Genomic DNA, 13264 nt, shown 5'->3' on the forward strand with positions numbered 1-13264 from the left:
CTCCTAAGCATCCTTATTCACCTTCTTCACAAGCTCCATTGAGTTCTTGAATTCTCTCATTGTTGTGCTATTAGAAGCCTTCCAAATTAGTCCTTTTGTTTACTTGTCCTTGAAGTGCTTGATGAAGTTTTTTCATATGTGTAGGACACAATTTCTATGATGAGCTTGTGGCATTACCTCATGCAAAGTCTTGGCCAATCCCTTTAATAACATGTCAACCGAATTTTAAATTACAAACGAATAAGAAAAACGACGTATGGTTAAGAATGAGGGTGATGTATGGTTGCTGAAGTGTGCACAAGGGGGATAATGGGATTTCAAAATAATATGCCAAAAAGGCTTCCAAGCAAAATGACGTCGTTTTGTTGATTGTACAGGAGTTTAATGGTCCCAACAAACACATAGCATTCCACGTAGGATGTTCTCAGGCTATGTCATAGACTGCACGTTACATCTTAGTTTTTTTTCGACAACTATAAATAGAAAAACCTACAAAAAAATTTATTGATCTTATGAAATAGATGAATAAGAACTGATTTGATATTTAATAAACGTAAGAGAGCAAATAGTCAAAATTTAAAATGAACAAGAATCAGAAAGGATATTTACTCTTAAATTAATAAGTATTCCACTTTAGTATCCATAGTTAATGATGATAGGATCAGTAATCAGTGTAGTGGTATACAAATTACAATGCACCTTCTCCTTTTAATTAGTACTGAACAATGTAAATCTTGTTATTTGCAAAACAAATTATTTAGAAGTTCTCTGTAATGATCTAATTTTTAGCATGTCATCCTATTTATTAGCTAATATTTATTTATCTCGGTGAAAAAGGTTTGGTGGTTAATATTTCAGTCCAAAGACACAAATAACATTTACCGATTTTCATAAAATTAATACTTTATATTATAAGTTTCTGTTCTCTTTTTTCTATATTAAATTATTAATGTTTTCACTTGTCATATCTTTTCAATTTTATAACCAAACATAACTTTTATTTTTAAATGTTTTTATGAAAAAGTCTCTAAGATTTGTGTGACTAAATATTCTTTTTACGTGTTTTATTATAATAAAGGTTATATTCCCTAAATTTTACATTACTTCCCTCAGCTCAATCTTTTTGGGCGTCCGACGCCCAGCGCCCAGCCACCAGAATATTTTAAAACGTTACGTAAATATTCAGTTTTTAAATATCAAGTAATCAACTATTAAATATTAATCAAGCATCTAGCAACATAATTAATTTATGATTAATTTACCAAATTTTATTTATCGGTATTAGCTTACAAAACCGATTTTTTCTCGATATTTTCTAGTTCGCTTCCTTCTTAGCTTTCGATCAAAACAGTATATATATATATATATATATATATATATATATATATATATATATATATATATATATATATATATATATATATATATATATAAATAATCGAATCTTCAGTTTTGAAAAAATTCTTTATTTTAACAAATTTAATATGATTGTGAAGAGGAAAAAGAAATGAACGCTTTAATTGATTTAAAATCTTCTTTAAAATTTTAGAATCAAACTCAAGCTTGTCAACTATGGTGATTTCACTTTTCTCTCTCGTTCTCTTCTGTCAAGATTACTTATGACAAAGAAAAAAAGAAGTAGAAGGTGGCTTGAAATGAATCATCAAATTCAATTAATAAAATATTATTATAAAAAATATTAATATACTAAAATATTATTATTTAAATATATTATTATTGAATAAATTATTATTATTATTTTCATAAAATATCATTATTTATTTTTTTTATATTTAAAATGGGCTCGTCAAACTAAATCTAGTCTGGTCACTCAAATTTTGCGAATCCTAGCGTATAAAGCTCGAAAAATCAGTTACTGAAAATCTGATTGTTACGCTTTTAATCTTGTTAATCTTCGTCAGGATATTTGTAGTTCGGGATACTACCATAAAGATGCTTAAAATATCTTTTTGTAAAAATGCTTATATTTCACATTATTATTGGACGTATTAATAAATTAGTTATTTTAAATTTTTTAACAAATTAGAATAAAACTAATTTTTTTATAACAATAATAATAAATTCATTTTTTTTAGAGATTTAATTATATTTTTAAATTTTTAGAGATTTAAATATCCACAAAACCAAAAATCAGGAATATATTTGTCTTTTTATTAAAAATTTAAAAATATTTAATTTAAATTGTGTAATTTGATCGGATTAAATTCAGTCTAATAATTATAATATAAATAATTGAGTTTATTATTATTGCTATAATAAATTAATTTTATTATGCTTTATTAAAAAATAAATTATTAACTAATTTAATAAAAATATTCAATAATAACATCACACACGTAAACATCTTTAAAAAAAATATTTTTAATATCTTTATTAAAGTGGTCTCCTTTATAGTTTTGTTAATCCTTTAAGCTGGGTTTATTTATCAGCAAGAAACATTAAAATAGGAACATACAAATAGACATTATATTTGAATTAATATATTTTAAAAGTCAGAACGTAAAGACACTAATAAGAGACATAATTTTATTTTTATTTTTTGTCATTATTTTTATTAATTTTTTATATTTATTTTATTTTATTATTATATATTTTAAAAAATTTTAATAAAAAATTAAATTTTTATAATTTATTATAATTTATTACGAAACAAAATATAAAAACACTAATTTTGATGAAAATTCTATAGTAAATGATGATAGGTTCGGTAATGTAGTGTACAAGTTATAATACACCTTTTTTCGTTAGTACCCAACAATTTCATTTTATTAAATGAATAAAAGACAATAATATAATATACACATTTAAAATATAAATCATATTATATTTTGATATTTTCTTAAGCATATGAATAAATTAATTATTTAATAATTTTAAATTGGATAACATTTAAAATTTTATTCTTTATTTTTCTCTAAAATTTACTTAAACAAATGGATCATTCTATTACGTATTAAAGCAGAACAATAATAGTAACTCCAATGATAATTATTTTAAGTTTCTTTTTTGACATAAAGGCATTTTTGGTCGTTGGAGTGTAAACTCAAATGAATTTCTTTTTCAGAGAAATTCTCAACATCCAACAAAAATTTGACATGTGGAATGTCAATAAAAAAAGTTAAAAACATATATAAAATGATAATTGCAGAAATCATTTTTAATATGGAAAGAGAGATGGTGTTTTAGTTGAATATTGATATTTAAAGTATATTATAATATTGTGAAAATCATTCAGCATACCCCTACGTGATGCAACACGCCCTCTACGTGTTGGTTAATATATTGCCACGTGTCCAACACGCTCCCACGTATTGGCCAGAATGCTGCCATGTGTCTAACACGCTCCCACGGATTGCAACACACCCTCTATGTGTTGATTTCTCTTCTACAAAATTTACCCATCTATAATTACACCAAATAATCTCATTTCCCAAAAAAACACCAAAATTTTTTTCACACAAAAAAAATCAGCCTGATAATTCTATTATATGCATTTATATTATACCGACTGCTATTACATATAAATGAATTAAAAAATATGTTACATATAAATAAATTAAAATATATATTACATACATATTATATGTATGTTAATTAATTTTACAAATTAGTTTAATTATATTTTTTTATATTAAATAATTTTATAAATTAGTTTAAATTAATTAATAATTATAATAATTAAATAAGCAGCAGCATAGATAGTTAAAAGAGAATTTAATTAAATACATATGACAATTTCATAATATTTGTTATCAACTATAAAATTTAACTATATTTTTTTGTATTAAGTAATTTTACAAATTAATATAATTCTGAATTATATATTGTGTATTATTGTTATATATGATTTTTTTAATATTAATATCTTTTAATAGTAAATTATTTTTAATTTATAAATTTAAATAATATTATTGAAAAAAATAATAGCTATATTAATTTTAATTATTTTAATTAATTAATTAAGTGAAACCATAACGGGAACTAAAGTTAGTTCCTTCTAATGGAGAAGAGAGAGATGTTTTGAATTCTTATTTACTATTTATGACTGATATGGAGTTATTTTTTATGACCCAAGGTCGTGGCATGCTTGTAATATGAAAATGTACTACAGTTAAAAAGCGAACTCTACTCCCTGATTTACTCTTTTCCCAACTTCATGATTTTTTCCCAAAATCAAAGGGTTTTTTCTGGAGAAGAGTTTTTAACGAGGCATCATAGTAGAGGCTAAGGGAAAAAAGGCTATTAAAAACCCTTAGTAGCAAGAAGGTATCTCCCCAATCAATAAAGATCTTTTTTCATTTGCAATATCTCCTATAAACTCCTTTCTATTTTCTAAGTCTTTCTATGAAACGCGCCGACTTAAGCTCGACAAAACGTGAAAATCCCATGAACCGACCTAGATGGTCGTCAGGATAAAACGACGAGGTACAAGTCGGTGTAATGAGGTTATAAAAGTTGATCGTAAAAAACTCGGAAACATCCCGACTCATAAGTCGAAAGGAAAAAACCGAGTAGAAAAGAAAACGAATCGCAAAAATAACCTAAATCATAAGAATTCAATAAAACAAAGTTGAGTATAAGGGATAACAAAAAAGAGATTGAAGTTTAAAGGCTGTCAAAAAGTCCTTACACAAAAGGGTTCAGAAAAACAGACAAGCCAAAGGAAAAGGTTTTCAGAAAAAGATCAAGGGGACTTCGAAAAATCAAAATCAGAAAAGCATACACGCATAAGTTAACTTAAACCCTTATCCAAAAAAGGGTATTTATTTTGTTAATTTAAAACCCTTATTAAAAAGGGTACTTTTCAAATATTTTGTTTATGGCCTTAAAAGGCCAAAAGAAATTGTCCAAACACCACCAACAAACAAAGAGTTTAAATAAGGGGGACACACAGGCCGAGCCCCCATATAGCCATAAAAAAGTTATTTCTGCAGAAGAGTAGACGGATCACCACCACCAGAGTCAGGAAGAGCGCCACCAGGATCAGGAAGAGAGGCAACCCCGGGAGATGAAGAGGAAGTCGGAGGAACAACAGAAGAACTCGAAGCGTCCTTGGAACGAGGAGGGGACTCAATAATCCTCTGCCCCCGAGTCTTCAATTCTGACTCGGAAATGATTACGGGGGCAGGAGGATCCACAATAGCACCATCAATGATGACTTTGTCTGGATCTAAAGGAGAAAGATCCAAGTCAGGAGCAATAATTCCGACCTGCTCCTTAAAAATCCTCCAAGCCTCCTCGGCACCATCAGCGACAGAGTCCTCCAACTCGGCATACGCATTTCGAGAGTTCAGCAAATCCTTCTTCACAGATACAAGATCTTGAAATAAACTCTGATAATTCTCCTGTGCTGCTTTCCTCAAACCCGCCTCCATATTGCATTGGGATTGCAGTTTACTCTCCTTCTCCCGAAGGCTATCCCTCTCCGCCCTCAGCTTGGCAATCTCCTCCTTCAACTCCCTCTCATGCTCTTGATAAGAAAGAAGCCTTCCCTCCAGCTCTTCAACCTTCGAGGTTAACCCCAAAGAGCTGAGAGGAGTCTTCTCAAAAATATCCAAGAGCTTGCCACAAACACCCGCCGCCCTAAAACTCTCCTCAGCCAGAGTGGTAAGGTGGTTCCGAACAGAGACATCATCCATACTTATATGAGGATAAATGTTCTTTTGGACGAATGCGAGAGCATCCGCCTTAACCCCACCATCAAAAGAAGAGCCAGACTCTAAAGTCTCGCGCTTCTTTTTCTCTGGCTCAGAAAGAAGTCGGGCGGAGGGGAGCGGCCGAGACAAAGCTGAAGAAGAAATTACAATGGGCTGGGAAGGAGTCCGCATAGTCTGAGGAGGAGGAGGAGGAGAAGGAGGAGAGATGATCGCCCTGGTACCACCAGTCCTAGCCCGAGATCTTGCCTTAGCCTCCTGAACTCTTTGGTAAGATTCCTGAGCATTCTTCCTTGCCATATCTGCAAAAGAAACAATTAGCAAAAATTACAAGTCGGCAAACCTCAAGTCGGCAGATACAAGTCGAAAATAAGAAATGTATATACATATATAAAAACTACCTAGTTGCGACCGAACAAAGGTCGGCTATCCCTGGAGGAATTTCCTAGTATCCAAGTATGGGGCCCTCCCCCACATTTCTCGGAAAAATCCCACAATGGCCGCCTCCACCTCATCCAGGTCGTCCAGACCGTACTTCTCACAGGGGGAGGCCTCCAACCAATAGAGGGGAAAGCGAGGGGAAGAATTCTCATCCAAGAAAAAGGGGTGGTGACCCTCTACAGCTTGCACTTTGAAAAAATAATTTTTGAAGTCGTGGAAGGATTCGTCAAAAAGGGTGAAAATTCTCCGACCTTGTATGGCTCGGAAAGACACCCATTGCTGCTTGTTATTTAGCCCACTGAAGGGCTTAGTCATGTGGAAAAGATAAAAGAAAATCCTCAAAGAGGTCGGAAAGTCCAAAGCGTGACTTATAAATTGGTAAATTCTCAGAAAACCCCAAGAATTGGGGTGAAGCTGGGTAGGGGTAACTCGACAGTGGCGTAAAACAGCTATTTCAAATTCAGAAAACGGAAGAAAAACACCCAAACGGGTGATCATACATTCATACATAAAGAAAAAATGAGGGGCCGCCTCATTGGCCCTCCCAAAACAAACCCGGTCTTCTGAACCCGGGACTACCAACTCATACTTTGGCTCGTCCTCCTCAGAAGTACAAATTCTGTGGTGAGTACGAAGGTGGGTGATAAACTCGGCGTCAACCAAGGGTTCCTCCCCTAGGACTGTGACATCAACCCATTGAGAAAGAACATCTACAGAAGCCATTTCCTTTTCTTATAAAGGGTGACAAAAACCTACAAAAGAAAAAAGAAAAAGAAAATCAAAAACACGGTCTCTAAAGGGAGGAGATACGGAACCAAAGTCTACAAACCAACCTATCTATCTACAAAATAAAGCATGCAAACACAAAGCATGTTACGAAAGAAGAAAAGCTAACCTTTATCCAAAAATGAAGGTTGGAAGAAGCAGAAGTCTCCGAAACACAAGAATGCAGCATGAACGAAGAAAGAAGAAATTCGAAAAATTGCAGAAACGAAAAAATGAAAAAGAGCGAAAGTATTTATAAACGTGCTAAGGGACATAATGGTAAAAGCGGGGCAGTCATTAATGAGAATGCACCGTTATCAAGACCTACGCACATCCCTAACGGACACGACGCTTGATTAGACGTAACTGTCAGAACCAAAAGGACACAGAAAATCACGTCGGTCCTCCAACAAGTCGGCTGCGACCCCGAGCAGAATACTTGAACCCAAATCTTGAAAAAATTGGGCTCGAGTAGGGGCACTGTTCATACCCTAGCCCAATAATAAAGGCCCAGGATCAAGCAAAAGACCTAATCCAAAAGGTTGGGCCTCACCATTACCAATCCTCATCCTATGAAGTCGGTACTCACCACGACCTGTTCTATAGAAGTCGGGCACGAGATTAGCTGGCGGATAAACACTCATTCAAATGAGTAACTGCCCATAGAATCTCTCTAACCACTTCCACGAGCCATATCTTAACCTCCCTAAGATAATGGGACGGTTAACACCCTAAAAATATGGCACTACTCCAACGGTGGTTATTGGTTCACCAATATAAATACGCTGACACCCCTCAAGTATCTCTAAGTTCCAATACATTCTAAACCTGCTTAACCCCATGCTGACTTAGGCATCGGAGTGTCTTTGCAGGTACCACTCCCCATTCTCTCTCACACACAAGTCGAAAGGAGACTCCCAGACGTAAACCAAGTCAGAGACCACCCTCCTCTAGCGCTTGGGCCTCACAAACAAGCCCAACCACCATCCGGTTCTAGGTAAGCCCCGGAACAGTAGTGTACAAGTTATAATACACCTTTTTCCGTTTGTACCCAACAATTTCATTTTATTAAATGAATAAAAGACAATAATATAATATACACATTTAAAATATAAATCATATTATATTTTGATATTTTCTTAAGTATATGAATAAATTAATTATTTAATAATTTTAAATTGGATAACATTTAAAATTTTATTCTTTATTTTTCTCTAAAATTTACTTAAACAAATGAATAAATTAATTATTCAACTTTAATATCGATCATTCTATTATTTGTTTCCATCCGTATTAAAGCAGAACACTAATAGCAACTCCAATGATAATTATTTTAAGTTTCTCTTTTGACATAAAAGCATTTTTGGTTGTTGGAGTGTAAACTCAAATGAATTTCTTTTTCAGAATTCTTACTCAGAGAAATTCTCAACATCCAACAAAAATTTGACATGTGGAATGTCAATAAAAAAAGTTAAAACATATATAAAATGATAATTGCAGAAATCATTTTTAATATGAAAAGAGAGATAGTGTTTTAGTTGAATATTGATATTTAAAGTGTATTATAGTATTGTAAAAATCATTCAGTATAACCCCACGTGATGCAACACGTCCTCCACGTGTTGGTTAATATATTGCCACGTGTCCAACACGCCCCCTACGTATTGGCCAGAATGCTGCCATGTGTCTAACACGCTCCCACAGATTGCAACACACCCTCTATGTGTTGATTTCTCTTCTACAAAATTCACCCATCTATAATTATACCAAATAATCTCATTTTTCAAAAAAATACCAAAATTTTTTTCACACAAAAAAAATCAGCCTGATAATTCTATTATATGCATTTATATTATACCGGCTGCTATTACATATAAATGAATTAAAAAATATGTTACATATAAATAAATTAAAATATATATTACATACATATTATATGTATGTTAATTAATTTTACAAATTAGTTTAATTATATTTTTTTATATTAAATAATTTTATAAATTAGTTTAAATTAATTAATAATTATAATAATTAAATAAGCAGCAGCATAGATAGTTAAAAGAGAATTTAATTAAATACATATGACAATTTCATAATATTTGTTATCAACTATAAAATTTAACTATATTTTTTTGTATTAAGTAATTTTACAAATTAATATAATTCTGAATTATATATTTTGTATTATTGTTATATATGATTTTTTTAATATTAATATATTTTAATAGTAAATTATTTTTTAATTTATAAATTTAAATAATATTATTGAAAAAATAATAGTTATATTAATTTTAATTATTTTAATTAATTAATTAAGTGAAACCACAACAGGAACTAAAGTTAGTTCCTTCTAATGGAGAAGAGAGAGATGTTTTGAATTCTTATTTACTATTTATGACTGATATGGAGTTATTTTTTATTACAGGTGGGTCATAAATAAAAATTGAAATGAGTTTTTTCCGGAGATGGTTTAAGCCATAATATCAAAAAACAAAAAAAAAAAACTAAAAAATCTTCGTTTTTAGCATTTAGAGCGTCATTTGTATTATTATATAAAATAGTTATATTTATATTACTTTTTATCTATACTTTTTTTTTACATTTTTGTAATATATAATATTTTTTATTATATAACTGTATAATAAATTTTTTTAATTTTTAATGCATTTAATTCATTTTCCAATAAATTATTTTTAGGGATTTGTTTACACTAAACAATTGCCTTATTCATGTACACTGATTTAATTTGAGAGATCCAATTTTAACAGAAGTATAATGTACTAAAGTTATGAAGCACAGTCATTTTTTTATTACTTATCGATATTTGTTTAATATGCATGTTTTTTTTTGTTCAATCGTATCTTAAAAAAAATAAAAAAATTATTTGGATATGTTTGGACATATTTAAATACTATTATGTGATAATGTATCCAATCTTATTCTTTAACATGTATTTTTGAAATGAGTTTAAAAATAGTATATATTATTAATTATTAATAAAAAAATATTTTATATATTTTATATAATTAAAAAAATAAAAAAATAATTTTATATTTTAATATCAATAAAATACTAAAATATTATTACAGTTTATAAAAAAAACCTTATATTATATATATATCATACCCACGTATTTTATAAAAATTTTAAATTCATCTGTCCGCTTATCTCGTATCATATCATGTCTCGTATCTGGATCAGTATTCGTACATCATAGTACCAAAGCAATACCGAACTAATTCATCAATGAAAGGACAACACTTTTATCTACTGTTAACTGATTTTAAAGGCAAATGAGAGCTTTGCATAAAGCCATAAACCATCATCTTCTCCTTCGTTCTTTTTAAAAATAAAATAGTTGGTAGAGCAAAGTGTATTATTCATGTTGTTTCTGATATTAACTCATCATTACCGTGTCTAGTTCTACCGAAATAATTAATTAGATTTTTGACATAATGACACACAAAAATAAGCCCACGTCAATTTCATTTATAATATCTTCAACATATTTTGTGGTATTTACACAGTTGATTATAAGTGAATATATTTAAATTTCTTCTAATATATATTTGGTCATAAAAGTGAAACGTATAGTTATTCAAGTGATACTAAATCTCATTATTTGTGTGTGTACATTTAAATTCAAAAAATCCGTTATTTAAAGTTCTTTGAGTATTTCAAGTATTATTGAATTAATTATTGTATTAATAGCAAAACTCAAACTATAGTGAAGTCTGTTTAAAGTGCTTGTAACGGCCACTTTCCATAAAACACACAACATATGCTTAATATTGTGACAATATACACAAGCTTTTTAGTTAAGAATATGATATCATCCAAATATATATTTTAATTATAACTTAATTTAGTTACATCCTCAATCTTACTTTTCTTTATACATGTATATTTTTACTATTCTAAATAACTACGGGAAAAACATGGTGTGCAAGAGCCATTGGCCTATCTGGAATTGGTGGAATCTCAATATCCCCTTCTAACATCTTCAAAGCATCCAAAATTGTTGGCCTTGAATCAGCTACTACATGAGAAGACAGAACACCAACCATTAAGAATCTTTCTATTATTTTCCTACTAGTAAGGTTTTCATCTATTAACATAGAAGCATCCAAAGCTGATTCTAAGTTACCAGATTTCAGCAATGACCAAACCCAATCTGAGATAAAGAATGCAGATGTTCCAGATGAAGATAAATCAAGAGCTTTTCTTCCACACAATATTTCCAGTATAACCACACCAAAACTATAGACATCACTCTTTTCAGATAATTGGCCATAAAGTGCATATTCTGGTGCCAGGTACCCATGAGTTCCAGCAACTCTTGTATTTATCAGAGACCTACTTTCAATGTTTTGTTTAGCCAACCCGAAATCCGCAACTCTTGCATTCATACCTGCATCAAGCAGAATATTGGTGGTTTTGATATCTCTGTGATAGATTGCAGGTTTAACTCCAAAGTGCAAATAGACCAACCCATTTGCCACATCCAAGATTATGCTCTTTCTTTGAGACCAAGTAAGTGATTTCTTCATATTTCGGTTGTCCATGGAAGAGAAGAGATGGTCTTCAAGGCTACCATTTGGCATGTAATCATAAACAAGATATCTTTGGCTTTCTCTGTACCCGGAATCCTCCTCTTCTTCTTTATCAACCACACAACACCCTCTTAGCAGCACTAGATTCCGGTGTTTCAAGTTGCTAATAATCTCCACCTCCCTGTAGAATTCTTCATCTCCTTGAGAATCCGATTCTTCTATCCTTTTAACTGCAACGATTGTGCCATCAGGTAGAATGCCCTTGTAAACTAAGCCAGAACCACCTCTGCCAATGAAGTTCTGGGTTGAAAAATTGTTAGTGGCCTTCACTAGGTCCTCAAACTTGAACCAAGTTGACCCTGTATTTGGTCTCACTCGAGTCCTAGACCCTTGCACTGTCAGTTCAGCACAGACATACAAATTCTCAGCAGCTTTTCTCGTCCCCAACCTGTTGTACCATAGACACAAACCTATCAAGGAAGACACAACCAAGATTCCAATTGAAGCTCCAATTAAACCAAATACAAGAGCATGATTATGGCTCCTTCTTCTGGCACCTCTCCCTTGATCACTAATAAGTGGCAACTCATAAATACAAGACATAGCACCTCTGCTTTCAGGGCCAAGCTCGTTTGCGATTCCAGCAGCATATAGAATTGAAAAATAAAAACAGTCTTGGGAATGAGAAGCATTTCCATCAATAGCATTCATCTTTTGCAGAACATTTAGACCTTCTGTGACACAAATGTCGCAGTTGGCAGAGACACTGAGGTCTGGCTTACAGGCATCGTTGAACCGAGTTGTAGGACCAAGATTGTTGATCCAGTCTTGCTTAGATTGGATGTTAGCGCATAGGTTGGGACTGATAACAAATTGAAGCGGGTCAAAACAAGAGGAAACAAGGTTGTTTGGAAGTGAGAGAGCACTGAGCTTGGATTGGAAGTGATGAAGGCAGGATTTTGAGGTGGGAAGATTCGGGAACTGGAAAAGGGAGTTTTCTTTGAGGTTTTGAGCAAGTGCTATGCCAAAGAGGGATAACAGAGCAGTGCAACAAAAACTTGAACGTGTTTTGTTTTTGGATGGGAAAGGTTGGAAGTTATGGCAGCTAGAGGAGTTCCATGGGACTGTCAGCACGTAATCCATTCCCACTGGGCATACAGAGTTGTTGCTGCTATGGGAAATGGTGGGAGATGATGATGATGATGATGATGATGATGATGACGATGATGATGATGAGAATGGCCTTGTAGGAGCCACAAGAAAGATTAGGAGAAGCACAAAAACAGGTTTCATGTTTATGATTACTGTGTTTTTGCTGTGTTGTTTGTTTCACATTTTGTGTGTATTTAAGGATGTTATAGAAGAACTAATGAGTCAATGACATAGTGAAAGACGGGGTAGAAAGAACTGAGCCACTGACACCATTTCAAGGAACACGGCATTGATCAGAAATAAAAGCTTATGACTTTGCATTAACAAGAGTGGTTGAAGACTTGAAGTAAGTTCGTATGGAGAGGTAGTGCGGAAACCAATGCACTAGTTGACTTTGAAATGCTCATTCGTCATAACTATTTTCCAATTCTTTTACATGATTTTATTTTATTTTATGCTAATTTTACTCGTGTATCAGGATTCACCAATTAAATCTCGATCCAAAAAAAAAAAAATTCAAAACCACCATAGTATATATACATAAGTCCAAATTTGTTACTCTCTTACAAAACATAATGCTAAAATGTCAAGGCTTGTACCAAAATTTGTATCTTAATATATTATAAACCAAGAGATAAGTAAGGATTAAAAATGAAACATCAGCTTAACACGTAACTT

General features: G+C 31.7%; 1 protein-coding gene across 1 annotated transcript; it reads right to left on the reverse strand.

Moving 5' to 3' along the window:
• Positions 1-10696: 10696 nt before the first annotated feature.
• On the reverse strand, positions 10697-13101 carry LOC112792129 (probable receptor-like protein kinase At1g11050). Its single transcript, XM_025835225.3, has one exon. It carries the CDS (start codon positions 12725-12727, stop codon positions 10799-10801), a length of 1929 nt encoding a protein of 642 aa, XP_025691010.1. The 5' UTR covers positions 12728-13101; the 3' UTR covers positions 10697-10798.
• Positions 13102-13264: the final 163 nt, after the last annotated feature.

The sequence above is a fragment of the Arachis hypogaea genome, chromosome 13 (assembly GCF_003086295.3).
Source record: "Arachis hypogaea cultivar Tifrunner chromosome 13, arahy.Tifrunner.gnm2.J5K5, whole genome shotgun sequence".
Taxonomy (NCBI): Eukaryota; Viridiplantae; Streptophyta; class Magnoliopsida; order Fabales; family Fabaceae; genus Arachis; species Arachis hypogaea.